The 19,439-nt window shown below is 41.6% G+C and overlaps 1 protein-coding gene across 2 annotated transcripts in view; it reads left to right on the top strand.

The window, feature by feature from the left end:
- SHTN1 (shootin 1) overlaps nt 1–16,270 on the top strand; it is a 96,501-nt gene extending 80,231 nt beyond the window's left edge. For both annotated transcript variants that reach the window (XM_025467358.3, XM_049103599.1), the window contains one exon: nt 14,499–16,270. In XM_025467358.3, coding sequence (XP_025323143.1) covers nt 14,499–14,721 — 223 coding nt within the window. In that variant the 3' untranslated portion in view covers nt 14,722–16,270. The remainder of the gene's footprint in view (nt 1–14,498) is intronic.
- Nucleotides 16,271–19,439: the final 3,169 nt, after the last annotated feature.

Below are 19,439 nucleotides of genomic sequence, written 5' to 3'. Positions count from 1 at the left end.
ACAGATCTGGTGGAGGGTCAATTCATTTTATAACAGAGGGCAGGCCCTTTTTTGAAATTGGTCTGGTTTTGCTCTAGTTCTCTTGCCAGGATGTCAACCGGTTTGCCACTTGAAGAAAAGGAAGAGGTGAGACAAATCAGATCAGCCGAATATTGTAATCATGGTTAATTAAAACCTCTGACTTCCTGTTCTCTCAGGAGAGAAAGAAGCCTTTTTTTTTTTTTTTCTTTTTTTTCTTTTTTTGTAGCTCTACCTTTCTTAGTTTAAAAGGTGAAGCCTGGACAAATGAAGTTGAAATTCAATTTAGATCTATTTTTGCCAACTGGTATTTTCTTGCGCTCTTGCATTTCTCTCCCTGGCCCTATTAACTTTTTTCCCCCCTCTCTTTTGGAATGAATGGCCTTCTTTGCTGATTTACAGTTTTATCTCATTTCATTGTGTTTAATTAAAAGCACACTTTCTCTTGCGGTCATGAGTTTCCTTTCTTTTGACTGGAGTCATTTGAACAATTCTAACAGAAAGATGATCTATATTCATTCTTCATCTTTCCTATTAAATTTGTTTAACACCTAATTTGACATCAACAATCTGGCTACATCTGAACCAATATCCAGACACAAAAGCAATTTGGCTGAGGCAGGTTAGTTGCTGAGAAATGCTTCAGTGTGCGCGTATAGATTTTTTTCCCTTTACCATTTTATACAGATAATCTTAATCAGAAAATACTGCAACTCCTTCCTCCTTTTGTCTGTCTTTTATTCTCCAAAAGTAAGTGGAAATTACATTTCCAAGAAAGGAAATGAAATAATTGCAGGCCCAAGGTCTGCAAAATGTGTGTTGAATTGACAGTGAAAAGGATCCGTGTGTTGACAGACACAGTTGTTAGATGCCATAAAGGCCTAAGTGAAGCTCAATTTATTTCTCATCTTGCTTGTTCAATGACTGCTTAAGAGACACATTTCAATTTAATTTAGCTACTTAAAGCACTAATACAAATACTCTGTGCTGCTGTATTAACTTTTAAACTTTGTAACCCAATGCTTGATTATTCAGTTCTTGACATTCTTTAGCTGAAATAACTAATGCCATGTATTTTCATATTGACAGTCATTTAGCAAAGCAGAGTACCTTTCTGAAAAATCTGTTTCTTAAGTATAATTAGACTATCCAAATGAATCCCAGTATTTTGTGTATGTACCTGGTAATTATTCACTTCCCAGACAGGCACACACAGAATTCTCGTTCATTTTGTTCATTTATGTTTAATCCTAGTTTTTTACTGAGTAAAAGAAGTTAACGTAGTTACATCTAAGCTTTAAAAGTAAAACCTCATGTGATTTATCAGGATTCCTTGAAAACTGGTCTAGCTGCCAGGAATGAGAAGGGTTATTTTGGAGGCTGTTTTCTGGCTGGCTCTGACTGAGAAATTTGCTCTGTTATACTGGCCAGAAGGTAGAGGCAACCACATTGTGTTATCTCATAGACCTAGATTGTCAGAGCACTTGGAAATCAGATCAGCAATCAAAAAGCAAAATGTTATCTTTGTTGTTTTAAAACTGTCTCTATGATAATAATTGTATCTTTGTGTTGATCTGTGGCTGCACCACCACGATATTTCAGCCTAGTGACATTTTTGGCTCTTGACGGGGAATCAAGGTCAAGGGAAGATTACAGTCACAGTACCCTCTAGTACGTATGTTCATTCTCTCTCTTCCTCTCTCTCACACACACACAAATGCATACGTACACACATGCACACCCCCGTCCCTACCACCCTGCCCCACCGCCCCCCTGCCTCCCTTCCTACTTTGGCCTTTCTGACCAGGTATCATTCCACTCTACCTTTTTACTTTTGCTATCCCCTCTGCCACATGTGTCCTTGCCCAGTGGTCACCTGACTTTTCTCCGTCATTTCTTTTCTCTCAGATGTCATCTTTTCCATAAGGCCTACACTGACCACCCAATTTAAAAGTGTAATTCTTCTTCCTCTAAACTGATTCTCCTCACCCTCCTCCATTCTTTCCCTGCTAGAATGTGAGCTCCACCAGGAGGAGTAGGAGTTTTGTTTTTGTTTTTGTTTTTGTCTGCCCGCTGGTGTATCTCAAACATCTAGGAAAATCCTGGAAATTTTGTAAATATTTGAATAAATGAACGATGAGTACATTTTTAGTAGCACTGAAGCAGCAGAATGTCAACTAGAATACTCAGCCAGCATTTCCCCTGTTACTCAAAAGTCTCACACATTCGCAAGTTAAATATTGGAGGTTTTTGTGTGTTCTGTGGTTGGCTTCTTTATTTTAATATCTTTTTTTTTTTTTTTAATTCTTAGGGGTCATTTCCAGTCAGTTCAGTTTTATGTAACTTCTGCATCTTTGTACCTACACAAGATAAAAGTATCAGAGACAATAGCATACCCAATTTTAAAGGAAAGATTCAGCTGTGCTCACTTGTATGGCCTCAGGTGGACAAGAAAGATTGGAAACCTAAGAAAGGTTTAAAAAGAGTAGAAACAAAGGGTTTTATGTGTAACATCTTCACTTAGTTAGAAAATTATTAACACCAAGCTATTCCTGGAAAGGTTTTGCTTTTAATAAATTCCTAAAATCAGCATATGTATATATTCTAAGTAACTGAGTAACTCCAGTCTGGTAAATTATAGAGCCAGAGATATATGGATTTATTTCCTAGGGACTCAGGAGATAGCAAGGGATCTCTTTAATACTTAATTGTAAGGATTAATTAAAATTAACATTCTTGTCATCAGCCTAAGTAAACCAAGCGTTTTATTTTTTAAGAAAAAAAAAGGAGAAAAAGGAAAGAAAAGATAATCAAGACTTGGGGAAGCCTAATTATTTCTATTTTAATAATAGCTTTAGAAATATTTGTGTCCTGTTAATTATTTCTAATAAGTATATATTATCTAGTAATAATATCTTAAATCTGATGGTGAATTTGAATTTCATTAATTCTGATCAGTTATAATTCCAACAGGAATGATAATAGTAGTCTTCCTTTATGCTATGAGGGGTGAAGTGTTGGCCAAGATAGATAAGGAAATAAATAAATAAAGCAAACATACATACATAACATAATATAACCAACCATTCAACAAACCTGATTTTGCTTTCATGCTCTTTCCTATTGATTGAGAGTAAAAATCTGACCATGTTAAAATATAGTAAGACTCATTGATCTAAGCTAATCCATGGGTGGGATGGTCAATGTCAAATAGAGAAACTTCCAAATAACAGATTTTTTTTTTTAGATAGCTATTTTATGACTTTCAGAAAGCTATAATACCTGGAAACAGGCTGAGTGTTGCTTGCATGGGGTCAGAAAGACAAGGATGATTCGTGTTTTCATCTGTAACAGCCTGTAGACTGGGGAGCAGTGTAGCAGGGAAACAGTATAATCAGCTTTCAAAGCCCGTGCCTTTCCGTGTGCGCACGAGGCGGCGGCAAGCAGCATGAGGTTGTGGCTGGAACTGGACCTTTCTCTACACCAGATGAACTAGAGTCCTGATCTTGGATTTGCCATTTGTGGCCATTATGACGTTAGGCAAGTGATTGAGCCCAGGATTCTGTTTCCTTATGTGTTAAATGAGGGTGATAACACCTATCTCGTAGAGTTCTCATGTGAGTTATGTAATATATAAAAAGTGCTTCAGTAAATTCCTTTGCCATCTTACATTAAAATGGAATGCTAGGCCATTGCTGCGTCATCCAGGACCAGAGCTGAGTTCAAAGCTTAGACACCAGGCACCTGTGTTACTGGTGGGGCCAAGTTTCCTTGGGAAGGTCATGCAACTTCTCTGTTATGTTTTCTTTTTGTTGTGATTTTTCTTACCTGAAATTGAGGCAAGTAGGTTAAGTACTCTCCAAAGCGCCCCCCCCTCCCCCCGAGCTCTGGAATTGACTCAGTAATTCCTCATAAATGTGGTTGCTTAGTAAAGATGTTCACAGTTAAGATAAGCAACAACAGGCAAGCACATATTTTCTGCTTGCAACATGTCTCTCAATGCAGATTGACCAACACACACTAACCCAAGAATGTAAAATAATTTTAAAACTACATTACCTGAATTTATAAATCAAAATGATTGTTATCCTTCAGAAAAGTACTCCTGGGGGTCAGGATACTCACTCTAGCCCTGTCCCTGTTGTTCCAAATGCTTTCAGGCCTGCCTAGATTAGAGATATGTGATCATACTAGAGACAAATTGAACAGCTGACCCTAGAGGGGAGTTAGTATTAGTGTTTGTTTCTAAGGATTTTATTTATGTTAGATAGAGAGAGAGCCCATGCATGCGCTTGCGCACATACAAGCAGGGAGAGGGGCAGAACAGGAGGGAGAGGAAGAAGCAGATTCCCTGCTGAGTAGTGAGCCCCATGCAGAGCTCCTGAGATCATGACCTGAGCTGAAGTCAGACGCTTAACCTACTGAGCTACCCAGGAGCACCCCGTGTCCCACTATTTATTTTGGTGAAGAATGATATGGCTCATTTTAATCTCCACTGTACGTTCAATATATATTTCCAAATGACTTTGGCTTTTAAAAGGGAATTCCATTTTTAGAAATAACCATCAGTTTGTCACGATTGCAGATACATATTTTTTTAATGTGACACAGTATGCCTAGACATGGGTGAAGTTGTCTTCTGTCCTAAACCTGTGTGAAGTCCCTGAAACATGTTAGCTCTGTTATTAATAGAATGTAGGAGTCTGGTGTTCTTGATCGATAAAGGTTGAAGGAAACCGGGAAAACATTTTGAGGGGGAAAAGCCTACAACATTCCATTGTATGTGCTTTTTCACTTTTTTTTTTAAGTTAATATTCTTTGTTATTCTTCATAACATAGGTGTTATTATGTATTCATGTTATAATAATCTGTCCAAGAGAAGTACTTTAATTTCTCCAGGCAGGATATATATGTTGATTATAGATGAGGTGATAGATAGGTAATGGCACCAGTTTCCACTTTGGAGGTTCTGGACTTTGGAATTCACTTCCATGATGTTTTGCTATTGTTACTGTATTTTGCTAACATTTATTAAGGCCTGTATGTTCATGTGTAATTTTAATTCTTCTAAGTGTACAGATTGGGCACATCTCCATTTTACAGATGTGAAAACTGAGGCTCAGTGAGGCAAACCCTTGGCCCCAAATTCTGTTCTTCATTGAGAATTGGGTCAGATTTTATTTGCACCTGTTTCATTCTACCTCCAGAGCCCATGCTTCTAAACTGTAGCATACTGAATTGAGCGTATGAAGAGCTTGAGGAATGGAGGGAAGAAAGCGATCAAGAGATTGTCTTCTATTTGAAGCAGTGATGCTGCATTTAAATCCCTCCATTCCGCCCCCCCCCCCCCACACACACACACATCCTGCTCCTCTGCCCCTGTGCACTCACCAGTTTGCCTGAGGCTAACTTCACCAATTACAGTATCTCTTGCCAAGGGAAGAAAGTGTTAGCCAGTAAAACAGTTCTGAAAAGAGGAGCCAATCTGAATTAGCACAAAGACTTAAAGAGTAGTCAAAAAAGAAATCATTTTAATGTTTTTTATGTCAAATGTCCAGTAAAAGGCCGGTTTCATAAATTTCGCAAATTTATCCTATCACAAAACCAGCCTAAGTGACTTTAGAATCTGTGGCATAAATTTCATTTACACATTTTTTATTTTTTGACATTTTCAAGCATTTTGAAGAATAATTTATTTCAGGACACCTGGGTGGCTCAGTCAGTTAAGTGTCTGCCTTCAGCTCAGGCCATGATCCCAGGGTTTTGGGATGGAGCCCGGCATGGGAGCCCGGCATGGAGCTCCCTGCTCGGTGGGGAGTCTGCATTTCTCTCTAACTCTCCCCCTGCTCATGCTCTCTCACTCTCCTTCTCAAATAAACAAAATCTTTCTTTAAAAAAAAGAATAATTCATTCCCCAGAAATCAGAAATCTTGAAAATATCTGACTAATCATTGAGTAAAAAGGTGCTTTACTAAATAGTAACATAATGTGGTAACATAAAGGTGAATCACTGTGAATCCAGTGAATCCAGAACATACATTCTATAGCCTTTTTGAGAATTCTCCGTCTTTGGTCAGTTCCCTCTTAGCTCCTTTGAGTTTGTGCTATGTGTCCATCGGTCGTCATATTTTCAGGACCTCTCTGTTATAAAGACAGGCAGGACAAGTGGGGCTTCAGTATGGAGAAAGAGGTGAGCAGATCTTAGAAGAGTCAGGCATCACAGTCAGGCAGAGCCCAAGGTGAGATCTTGTGCTCATGCTGTCTCGCTTCTCTTTCTCTGAAGAGTATCATGTACAGGTGGCCCTATTCATCCGTATTGAGCTTTTATTCATCCATGTGTACTTTTCCTATTAATCACTTTCAGGAGGTTGACTCTCCTAAGTCAATCAGACAATGCTGTCAGCCTCAAAGAGGCTTCGTTTCATCTAGTTACTTCTACAACACCTTGCTTCAAGGGGGAGAACCCATGTGAAAGTAGACTCCAGTTCCATTGCCATTGGTGTACTTCGCAGTGATTTCATAGCTGGGTCTTCATCCCTTGGCCCTCATTCTCAGAGGTACTGTTAAAGCCACAGTTGCCAGAGACTCTTCCAGTTAACGCTCCTCTCACTCGTTATGCTTCTTTTCAACCTCAGATCTCCCCACAACTCTAAGCTTTATCAGACTCTTCTACTTTTTAGCCATGAGACAGACAGCTAGCTTGCCTTTTTTTTTGTTTGGGAGGTCAAAACAGGCCACACTGTGCCCTACAAGAATTAAAAAAAAAAAAAAAAAAGCCCATGTAGCAATAACCAGAATTCAATTTCAATAGAAAAAATGTCCATTTCCAATGAAACCATTTTGATTATAATTTGCATTTAATTTCTAGATCTGTGGTTTCTCTAAATACACATGTCTTTTGTCCCCACATAGATTTATTTTTATAAAAGTTCATCGTGTTTGAGCCATTAACTGAATAGCAGAGGGTAGTTGATAAAAGATAAATTTTAGATGTCTCTTGGTTAGTGTGATCAGTCAACCATTTCTATGAAAGAAAAAACCTAATTGCCTTTCAGGTTTTGAATTAAAAGTAAGATTGATTTTATCATCATTTGACCTCTAACTGGTCTCTCAGTTTTATGTCATTATTTCCAGTACAAAATTCATGTAGAAAAATGAAATTGAAAAGTACTGCCTTTTTTTTGGATTGGAGCCGGAGAATTGGAGCTTTTGAAATACATTACCAAATAGAAATTGAAATTCTTAACTTACTTTTAGAGAAACTTGGCATAAAATTCTTCTCTCAAACGTTGATCTCAGCTGGACATCAATTTGGTTGGTCACATACTTACTCCTTGAGAGAGGTTTGGGTCAACATTTTGTTCAAATGGAAAATAGAGTTCTTTCAGTCCCTGTGGTGGAAAGGGTAGATTTTCTTCCCGTTCTTTCGTCCCACACCATTGCCTCCTACCCTCCTCTCCTCTCCTCTCCTCTCCTCTCCTCTTCTCTCTCCCTGTGTGTGTGTACGTGTGTGTGTACGTGCGTACGTGTGTGCATGCATGGCGTGGAGGGGAGCGTGGAGGGGAGCGTGGAGGGCCCCTTCCCTGTACTTAGTCAACATTTGTTTCTGAGAAGAGACTACTAGCCAGCAGAATGAACCGCATGGAAGTTACTGCTTAATCTGATGCTCTTACACAATTAAAGGATTTGCTGTGCCCTCAACTGTAATCTTAGTTCTGTCGGATTGTGTAGTGACACTGCAGGAAGCGGCTCTGCTCGGCAAAGCACCGCGACAAAGGACCTCCTTGTGTGCCTGTACATGGATAATTAAGTCTTAACAACAAAATTAGCAGAACAACTGGATGTTCTGGAAGTTGAGATCCCCTCACTTCTTTTCTTCCTCCTCCCACCCCGCCCCAGGAGTTCTCCATGTACCAACCAGAGGTCCCCCATCAGTATTGTCTTACAAGTGTTCTGAGTCACCAGGACAGTCAACAACTTCTCCCAGGTTAATTGTTGAGGCTGTATGACATCTAGTGTTAAAATTCTGTTGAGTAGACCTCAGAACGACTGTTAAAATGCTACTGAGTCACTCTCAGTTCTCTCAAAGATTTAATTGCCTCCTAACATTTGCCTCCAGTTGCGAACACCTATGATTTTAAGAGACTTAGCATAAAATGCATCATTTCTGCAGGGAGAACCAAATTGCCTTCGGTACTTCACAATTTTTTTTTTTTTAAAGCATCTTTCAATAGTTTCTATGGTGTTGGTATTGCTTTTTATTTGTGGTTGGTGGTGCCGAGGGGCTGTTTTTAATTTATTCAAACAGAAGTAGCCGGCGAAAACCTAAATGCAATTTCAGATCTAAGAATAAATTGACTTAACTTCTGGAACCCAATGAACACATTTCATTTGAAATATACTTTGTCCTATACCCGTATGAAAAGTGACAACATGGAATTCTTCGTGACTTCCCATCTGAAAAGAGAGTTTAAAATACATAATGAAATAAATTTAAGGAAAAGTATCTTAAAAAATATAAATATTGTTCTCAAAACCTAAAACTGCACACATTTTATGCATGGAGCTTTTTTGAGGAGCCAGTGGTACAGACGTAGTAAATATTGTAGAAGACTATGTCTCTTAAAATACTTCTTTTAAATAACATTCACTTTTAATAGCTGGGATCTGAAGTGGATTTCTCACGGTGACTTAAAGTTGTGGAAAATTACAAAAAGCTTAAAAAGTAGCCCCAGAAAAGTATCACACACATTTCAGAATCTTTGCCTGAGCTGAAATCAGTCTTTCAAGGGTGTTGATTTTGCTGGTGAGCACAGCCCCGGGTTCCTGAGCCTCCCTGGGCCCCAGGGTATTTCGGGACCCATGAATGTCCATGGTCCAGTCCAACGCACATTAGGATCCAAGGAAGTGGGATGAGTTTGGGGGGGCACACCCACAGTCTGGGATGGAACCAGTGCCCCGACATCCCCGTGCTCCCCTTATTCCACTAAAGAAAGTACAGCTCCGTGTGGACACAGACGTCTGTGCCCAGCCATTGTTACTTCTGTTAAGAAGGAATTCTTGTTAATCTTCAGGGCAGATCAGCATCTGATGGCTGATGTCAGATTTTCAAACCACAGTGCAATCCTGTTGTTGAATGATTTTTTTTTGCCCCATACTTTAAAATTGTATCTGTTTTTTTTTTTTTTTTTTTCATCAGATAGAAGCTGACCCAAATTGAGAAACTGTTCTTTGAGCTAACACGGAGTTTTGAAAAGTGCACAAAGCCCAGAGAATTTAGCTTTGCCCTACTCTCATTATATTTGAAAGTATAAAAATCGGTGATCACACAGACAGCTTCACCTGATATCTGAAACTATTCCGGGCGGTTTGGGACAAGTGTATTCAAATCTCCTGAAAAAGAGGGTGTCTGAGAAAAACAATAAACACCACCTCTGCTGTAAAGCCGCTCCTGTTCACTGCCCGAGCAACTGTATAAAGGGCCTCGAAAACAAAGTAAGACTTCTTATTTTTACACAAGGGGAAAATATAAAACTGACTTCCTCTTTGGAGTTTTCCCAGGAAACTACTTTATGAAGACAAATTTAAATCTTTCCGTTTTCTGTCCTTGGAGGGTGGTAAATATGATTGCAGCTTTATTCATTTTTATTGTAAATGAAACAGAGTTCAGACCGTCCGGCTGTGCGTCATTTGTTGGATGGCTGCCACCGACTAATGCAGACGTCCCACTGGGAGACCAGAGAAGAACTATACTTTGATTCACCAGATTGTGTTAAATAGTCCAGCTGTTGCGATTTGAAAGATAGTTACCTCAGAAGTGAAGTAGAAATGAACTTGGCATTTATGCCTCAAACCATTTTTATACTGTTTGGCAATCAGCTTTTCAGAGGTAGCATTTTATAAAATAACTCTCACCGCTTAAAAGTTTCATTCACTGTAATGTTCAAAATGTCCCACCTTTATATTATCAGTAAAATTAAGCTTGAGTGATATGCAGAATTTGCATGAAATAAGCATTTCCCCCTTCATTTCATGAGCTTTGATTGTATTCAATTGAGCTCAGAACCACGTCTATTAGGGCTCTTTTGGGCATTAGTTAATTTGAATTGCAGCCGAAATGTTAGCTAGAATGTTGTTGAATATAATTGGAATGTGGAAAGTTGATTTTGAAAGGAGTTTCATTGAATGCAAACAATGATGTGCTTTTTAAAAATTAGAATGCTGCTCTTTCGTCTCTTGTAACACAGTCTGAGAAATCGCGGAGTCCCTTTATGAAAGTTCAGCTTTGGCAGTGCTGTTTACAATTGTTCGGGTTCCTCCGGTACCACTGTGCTTTGGAGTCAGGTCCTTCCTCCGACCAGCAAGTGGCCCCCCATGCCCAAGCCCCACACTCTGGCTCTCTGGCAGTTGGGGAAGAGTAGCTGCTTTCTAAAAGGGCGCCCCAGTTGCACTTGGACATCTGGCTTCGTAAAGTGGCACAGATTGCTACATTGTCTCTTAGCTTTTATTTGGCTTTTCGGTTTTTTTGTCTTGAAACAGCTCTTGAGCAAACCGTCTAAAGTGATCCATGAAAATATTTGGAATGGATCATAAATGACTACCAGTATGTTGTGATAGGGAAAAAATATATATATATACCAGACAGGAAATCCAGATTCTAAGATTTTTAGTCCTGTGTCTGGCACTCACAAGTCGTGTGCCCTTGGGCAGATCATTTGACTCCCTGTTCTTCAGTGTCTTCACCTGACAAATGGAAAGGTTGAGCTAGTTCAAGTCGGTAATGCCTTTCAACCTGAATGTCACATGATTTTAGCCTTTATAGCACCTATAAAATTGAAGTTTTACTTGGAGATTTTGTAGCATACAGGAGAGGAACTGCCATGTTTTTCTTGAGTACTAAATATTAATTCCTTATTTGTGGTCACTGCCCTTAGATGAAGAATTAAAGCAGAAAAATTGAACAAAATGGTAGTATACTGCAATTCCTACTGGACTGTTAACATTTCAGCACCTGCGACTTTACCTTGGGGAAGGCGGGGCTCTAACCTGGAACCTGCCACTGTGGCTGCCTGGAGCAAGAGCCTGGGTTCTTGGCACCATCACTGATGGCACTCTCTGGCTCTTCCCATGAGATGGGGATGGAGTGAGAATGAGCAGAGGAAGGGCCCTCGTTCCAGAAGGAGTTCTGGGTAGCTCCCCGTGGGAACCAGGAATAGGTCTAATGTGTCAAATCCAGAGGAGCTACCAGTCACAAAGAGAAGAACAGCAAGCGATAGCTTGAAGGGACAGACTCTAAAAGATGCACCTGAAAACGGAGTTAGAAAGAAAGAAACCAGTAAACATGCCAAAAATAACCTGTGGCATCGTTATCCTATTCCTAGAAGACCCCTTGAATAAGCAGCAGGGCACCATGAAAGAAGGCAGGAAAAGGGAGTTGGCTCCTAATTCTTCTAGCTCTGCCGCTGACGGGCTACATATGATTTAGGCCAGATTCTCCCCTCCAAAGGGAGCAGTTGGATTCGATGATTGCCATAACCCCTTTTAGCTTTAACCCATTGGGATTCCAAGTCAGTGGTCATTATCCTGGAGAAATCAGTTACTCTGACTCTCAACACAGAGATTCAGAGAAACTGCCCACTGTGCGAAGTTCAGCAATAATCAACAAAAGAGTTCTCAAACTGTAGCCTACAGGTGATTTAATGATAGATTAAGCTGCAGTTGAGAAGCTTACTTCAGGCGAGAAGAGCAATTCTTTGGACTGAGATAATTCCAGGCCAGTTTCATCCTGACCACACAAGGCTTCTGAGTTTTCAGTTCAGTCAGCATCCAGTTCTTTTTTTTTTTTTTTTTTTTTTTTTTTTTTTTTGTACCTGTGCCCTGAGAGCACTTCCTGGAAGTTTTCACCTCCAGTTGATGCAGAAAGCTTTTTAAGGATGTGTTCATCACTCCTTGACTTGCAGACATACCACCGGGGTAGTTCTGCAGAAGTGATGAAGGTCAGTGTGAGTTGATGGAAGTTGCTCCCCTGGAATGAGGTGAGGCTTCCTTTGCATGCTTAGAGCAGAGGTGGGCTCTGAACCAAGACGGCAGAGCCAGACGGGTGACCGGCCTGCAGACTACTGTGGCTTTGACTGGAATGGCCTAGCTAGGCAGGCGCTTCATTTCCTGGAATTCCCTTGCCCCTTTGTTTCCAGGTTAGGTTTGACCACAAGAAAACTTTGCATGAGATTTTGGATGAAGAGGTAACAGTAGTTATTTCTCTTTTGTTTTGTCTTGAAGGCTCCAAAGGTCCATCTAGGGCAGGTGCTGCTACAGTTCATATGAGGTGTCACCTAGCTGGCATGTGATAGCAGCTGGCCCACAGTTTTTCCAGCTCCACACCCCGCCTCCCCAGCTCCTCCTTCAGCTTTTCCAAATTTTAGACCAAGTATGTGTGTAGTTCGTGTAGAAGGCTCTGGTGTATCCTGCAGGTTGTCTGCATCGTGGGGATTGGAGACTGTAAAGGACAGATGCACCTCTGGTTTGTCTTCAGTCTCTGGCCACTCTTCGCCCATCATCCAGTTCCTTGCCAGAACTGCAGGCTTCAGGCCCAGCATCAGACACAGAGGCGACAGGCTTTTCTAGACTTTCTGCAGGTACTGCTGGGGAAAGCACATCCCCTCTTGATTCCCAGAGCGTAGCCACAGCCAGCTTGAGAAGTGGATCTTTGGCCAAGGTTGACAGGAAAGTGTCATGGTGTTTTCTAACGACAGGGGCATTGGTGAGTCAAGGCAAAAACGAAAGAATCTGTCCTCCCTGCAGCATGGCCTCCTTCTCAGGTTCCTGGTCGTCCCAGTGGTTTCACACTGCCACAGAAGACAGCTGTGTGTGTGTGACCTGGTCATCATCGACAAGTGACCGTATAACCGGATAGCCAGAGGGAGTAAGGTTTCCATGCATTTGACAGATTTCATAGTGCTGCTCAGAAAGTGATAAGACCCTGGTTGTGGGGTTTGAGCTCTTTGTACCTGTCGCTGGATCGTGCAGGCTGCCTTTTCTCAGTAGTTGAGTGTTTGTTCTGCTGTTTTTTTGTTGTATAAGAGAGATCTCCAGACCTATTCACACCAAAGCCTGGGTTTCTGAGCCTTTCTCACTTTATTAGTATTCACTCATTTACGCCACAAGTGGATCCGTGCTAGGTACGGGGTAGAAGTGTGAACAAAGCTAAACAGTCCCTGTTTCGTGGATGCTTACGTTCTATTTGAAGAGACAGGCGTTAAACAGCTAATTACACGGTATTTCATTATGACTGTGGGGAGTCCAACCAGGGAGAAGTAGCAGGTGGTAAGGGAGTGTCTAGCTGGCGGTTCCGGCCTGCTCCAGGGGTCAGGGAACAGTAGCATCAAGTCCTACAAAGGGCGGGTCGAGCAGTGGGCTTGCCAGTGTATGTCCTGATGTCCAGAGGTGGGATTGGTGGTGGTGGTGGTGGTGGTGGTGGGGTTGGTTCATGCTTTACATCTTAGCATTTGCCAGGAAGACCAAATACGTCTGAAGAGCCCCTGTCCTGCCTATCACACACCCTTCAGCCTTCAGGCCCCGGGTCAGCAGCCCCGAGCCTTCAGATGGTGGCCTCTGACCGTGACTTCTGAGAGGAGTAGGTGCCTGAACAGCCTAACTTCCTGACACATGACAAGGGAAGGCGTGGACATCTCTGTTTTTACAAGGAAACTGTCACGTAGCTTGAGAAGCAGTAGCCTCTTGCATCAGAATAGAAGGGAAGAGAGGAAGTGGCTGTGGAAAAAAGAAAGTTGCTCTCTGGAATTCCTTAAGAACTTTCTCAAGAGACGTGATTCTCCTTTTTAGAAAAAGTTTATGGTCACTTAGCATTTTAGCTTACTCTCTGGATCCTTCCATCTGCTGTTGTTCCTCGCTCACCCCTCCCTGGGCCTGACCAGATTTCTTCCTGTCAGTAATGGCAGAGGCGGGCGCGGCTCCCAGCTGTCCCTGGTGACGGGGTGGCCTCCTTCCCTCAGCAGCAGTCTCCTCAGAGCTAGTCTGCAGCCAGATGTCCCCAGGGACATGAGGGGCTGGGGGTGGTGGGGGGGTGTAATGGTTCCTTCCAGCTAAGTGAAGGTGGGACAGGAGTCTGGGCGGCAGGCAGTGGGGAGGCCCGCACACGGCACCCAGGAGCTTTGCACTTCTTGAGAAGAGTGTGTAATTAAGCAGGTAGGTGCATTTGGCTTTTTAACACTTCCCTAGTTAATTGCTCTGACTTTTTCCGCCTTCTTTCTTCTGGCCTCATGCTCCTAATGTCATCTAATAGCTCCTTTTTCTTTTAATGGCTGGCACCTCAAAGACCACTTTGTGCATGTTAATTAGACTTAGAGCATTTGGGTTTTTTTTTTTTTTTTTTTTTTGGTTGGTCTGAATCCAGGAATATGAAAGCCAAATATTTTTCTCTCTCTGCTTTTTATTGTGTTGTGTAACTGTCCTTCCTCCAGGCCTCTCAGTAACGCTGGGTGCGAGAGCCAGTACTGTGGCAGTGAGCAGCAAGCTGGACCCGTTATAGTTTTAGATCCTGTTTCCACACACGAACCCCAAACCAAAGACCAGGTCACTGAGAAAGATTCAACTCAACGCAAGGATGACGGAGGCGAAACTAAACCAGAAGACAAAGAAGACAGCACCGACAAAATGAAAGACACAGACAGCTCCCACTGCTGATCCGTAACCCGGAAGGCTGACGTGTGTACAAGGTCTCTCCCACGCGTACACGATCAATTCCGGTGCATTGGCAAGGGCCGTAAGACATTCTGTTCTTGTCACCGTGGGCCGGATACAGGTTCTTTTTCTGGTGTCACCTTTGTAAGTAATTTACCTATAAACATAAGTAAGTTCAGCAAAATGCACATCCCATGTAGGTTTTATTTTTCTTTCTAGAGATAAGATGTTTTCTCGAATTACTGTACTAAGTGCAGCTTCTTTGAGAAGGTTACAGAAAATTCAGGTGTCTATCTTTTTAGGTAACGTGCACACCACTAATCAAATAGAATGCTGGAAGGCTGCAGCATGGTGGATGAATGGATAGACAAAACTGACCGATGTAAGGCGATTTAAAAAGCCCCCAGAGAAGCTTCCGTTTTAGGTCTGATCTTCTTTTGAGAGAGAAACTGCGGTAGCATAGAAATTGTTAGGCACTGTGGTGTGCAGATTACTTTCTAGGATGTACTGAGCTAAGCTTCAAATTCAGGAGCTGCAGGCATCAGACCAGTACTCCCATAGTCCCTGCTAATTGCACACATTGTCAGCTACGGGATGGGAAATATGCACTATTGACTACGTCCAAAGCCTCCCAAGGACTCCAGTGGGAATGCTCCAGTGGCCTGAATGCAGAGGAGCATCCCAACTTTGGAATTCATAGAGTATTATCTTAGTAAACCATGTGCTCTGTGCTAGGAGTTAATTGTGTTTCCTCATGTACTAAGTGGCACCAGTACCATGGTTTATCACAATTCTTCTGTACAGTGAAGAGAAGTGACAAGCACACAATTTTCTTGCTTCACTGCTGTTCTACATTACACAGGTTTGTTGTGTTTGTTTTGTTTTGTTTTTTAAAGAAATTAAGTGGTAGCTAGTCTCTAAAAATACAATGTTTCAGCCTACCACAGTGAACAAATAGAAATGTAATCAGGGATTTTTAAAAAAGAAAAAAAAAACTTATACAGCTTTTCCAAGTTGATTGTTTCAAAATTGGTGTTTATTTAAAATAAGTGGTAATGTACTTGAATGCATTTTTTATGACAATGATTCAGTAATGGTAATTTTACTATTAAAGAAAGTGAAAGGTTTAGTTTTGTTAGCGTGGCTCAGCATGTAGCTGTCCGGTGTTTCTCACCTAAGGGCAAAAGAAAATGATAGTAATAATGGCGGTAGTTGTGTTTTATTTTTGCACGTGTGCTAAGCATAGGCTTGAAGAGGCGGGTAGGCAGGTAAATCAATGTACTTCCTAAATTTGGAGATAATTCTCCTTCTGTAGGTTTGTTATGCTTGACTGTGTCCATGTTCTTCCAGTGATGATTTTACAGTTCCTGATCAGTTTACTCACGGGGAATTAAAATGTCATGTTTTCCAACTGTAACTTCCCTCATTGAATAATACTGCTAGATGATATACTAACTGCAAACTGCATTAACCCTTAAGCCAGTTCTGTTATGCTGTGATTTGAACTCTCCTCACCACACTTATTAAAAAGCACTGACAGTTTCCCACTAAAGGTCAACTGTGGTTATTGACATTTTTGGTTTAGTTCTCTCAACTTGTCATTCTTTTTTTTTTTTTTTTTTTTTTGTCACTCTTTAATAAGAAAATCCCATTGGCATTGATCACTTTCATATTTTTTAGTAATCCGTACGGTGGTTTCTCTTGAACTTTATCCCGTGTTTCTTTGTGCTCTCCTTCCTTCCTCTGTCTGAGCCTGCTGGCACGGGTTTCACGTACACGCAGAGATATAAAGACACACAGACGCGTCACTCTGTATTTCACCACACATGTCAACAGGATGATGCACCCACAAAAACACTGTCATTGCCAGGGTAAGAAGGTAACCACTGGGGGAGATGTGTTTGCTGGGCCAGGCACCTTTAAAGTGTTCTTGTCTTCTCCAGGAGGCTTCCTTACCTCAAGGTGATCACAGAGCATTTGACAGTTAGTTTGATAGGAAGGTATTTGATCTAGGCTTTTCCTCCTCTTGTTCTGCCTTCAGTATTCACATCAGTCTGGAGGAGGTTTTGTCCCTGCTGGGGTGCGGTTGTCAACACACAGTCCAGGATGGAAAGACACGGGAAGACTAGTGCTCTTAGCTTCCGGGTATGTTCTTAGCTATTTGCCCCCCAAAACTGTAAATGACCTACATATATACTATTTTTAAGTCGAAAGGGACTGCCATCTTTATGTTTTTGTTTTCTCTAAAAACTGTATTTAGGGGATCCCTGGGTGGCTCAGCGGTTTAGAGCCCATCTTCGGCCCAGGGCATGATCCCGGAGTCACAGGATCAAGTCCCACATCAGGCTCCCTGCATGGAGCCTGCTTCTCCCTCTGCCTGTGTCTCTGCCCACCCTCTTCTCTCTTTGTGTCTATCATGAATAAATAAATAAAATCTTTAAAAAAACCTTATTCTTCTGTTTTGGAGAAGGAATTATGTCTCATCTGCTACAGAGTTGGAACTAATACTGATGCATTTTTTAAAGATTTTATTATTTTTATTTATTTATTCATGAGAGACACAGGGAGAGAGAGAGGCAGAGACACAGGCAGAGGGAGAAGCAGGCTCCATGCAGGGAGCCCGACGCAGGACTCGATCCCAGGACCCCGGGATCATGTCGTGAGCCAAAGGCAGATGCCCAACCACCGAGCCACCCAGGTGTCCCTATACTGATGCATTTTTATTGTCAGAGTGGGGCAAAAAGGGATAGACGTACTTTGTGCTCTTGCTGCGAAAGAAGATGTCTCCCTTCTTTTCTGAAAGAATAAGAACTGAATGCAAACTCCCACATCCTTTTGTACCTGGGCTGGTCTCACACTCCTCAGCCCCCAGCACTCCAGCAGCTGGTCCACCCTGTGGAAACGCTGGGTGGCAAGCGTCAGCCTGGCTGTCCCCATCCAGCCTTGTTGGCCTGAGTTGAAAGGACAGGTGTTGTGGCTCTGGCCACTCACCAGTAATTCCTCTTTCCCTACCTTCTTTGTTAACAAACAGTGTTTGCTTGGAAATGGAATGGTACAGATAGAAATGATTGTTCATTATCTTTCCAGACCATCTTTAGGTTGTCCATGAGGTCAATGCTAGTCCACATTATAGACTCCTGGATGATTTTTCTGTGTGTTTAATTACTTTCATCACAGAACAACACCAGCTTCTTTGGCATTAAGTTGGGGGGCGGGCAACCATGCGTCATCATCACTGACCTTAGAAGGATCATCAAGCTGCCTTTATATTTAACAGAGTGGATTGGTTTGTATTTTCTTCCTGGCACTGACGTTCCCTACTTCTGCTGGCATTGATTCCCATGGGATATGACTAGTCTCTTTTACCTCTTTTATAGATGGTAAGTTCTATGTAGTGTATATGACAGGTTTTTTTTATCTCTGATATATTAATATACACGTATGGAGAGAGAGAAAAAATATAAGTAGAAGCAGTATTCATCACTTTATTAGAAATTCGATGCCTCTCCATGGGTGACCCCAGTCCTTGAGGGGAGAAATGGTGGTTGGAGCGTGTGCCCTGTGCTGAAATGAGAACTCTATCTTGGTGGAGGTAATAAATTACCTCTTTGGTAAATTTAATTTAGTTATTGACTTAGTTTGTATATTTTTGCTCTGGTTCCATTCGTTTAATTATCATTTGTGTTCTAGAGCAGACCCTCAGATGATCTCCCGTATTTCATGTGTGTGGACATACATGTTCAAAGGCTACGTGAACACCCAGTCATGTTCTGCCTGCCTTTAAAGTGAATTTCCCAGAGGCTCATGGGTGGTTGGTTTAGTTGGTTAGGCATCCAACTCTTGATTTTGGCTCAGGTCATGATCTCAGGGTCATGAGATTGAGCCCCACGTTCAGCTCCGTGCTGTGCGTGGAGCCTGCTTGACATTCTGTCTGTCTGCCCTCTGTTCCTCCCCCACCCCCCTTAAAAAAAAAAAAAAAGGATTTTCCTTCCACTTTCTCATACTTCATTATGTGTTGCTTAAGCACCAGGACAGGCAGTAGCAACCACAAACTGAGACATGGTTCTCCCAACTTAGATACCAGCCAGTCCTCCTGCCCCTTGCTCTGAGAGAATGTGCCATGAGCCAATTTTAAATCATTGCTTTGAGTGAAGGCCCTGGCTTTACCATGAGGCCATTAAGTTTCTCTATGGGTACTCTTCAAAAGGAAAAGTTCTCAATGTGTTTAGTGAAAACTTAGGGAATATATCAGAAATCTAAACCTAGCCAACTCTCCCACAGGTCAGTACCTAACAATTTTTATAATTTTGGAGGAAAACAAATGATAACTTTAAACAGAGAATCTAAATTCTATAAAGCAGTAGGACATTATTATATCTGTAGGTGTGTGAATAACTTTATGTCTGGTACTTTTCTGCTATAACCCTGATACTGGCTTACAAGAGAGGCACTTCATTCAGTCAGCCTATACGACGTATCATTTTTAGTCGCCTCTGAGATGCTGTTGCATAAATAATTGAGCAGTTAATTACCTTAAGACTATTTATGCACTTACTGATGGGTTTATTCACTTATACTGATTCTTTTTCCAAAAAGGATCTTAGGACGCCCACAAGCATGTAAGTAAAATAATAAAGATGAAAATTTAGAAAGAGGAGGGAATCAGGGAAAAGAATTAAGGGTAAGGAAGTCAAAAGAAGCCTTTGGTGGTTACAAAAACT

Source organism: Canis lupus, chromosome 28, assembly GCF_003254725.2.
Source record: "Canis lupus dingo isolate Sandy chromosome 28, ASM325472v2, whole genome shotgun sequence".
Classification (NCBI taxonomy): Eukaryota; Metazoa; Chordata; class Mammalia; order Carnivora; family Canidae; genus Canis; species Canis lupus.
The sequence above is the reverse complement of the archived record's forward strand: the minus strand, read 5'-3'. Positions and strand labels throughout refer to the sequence as shown.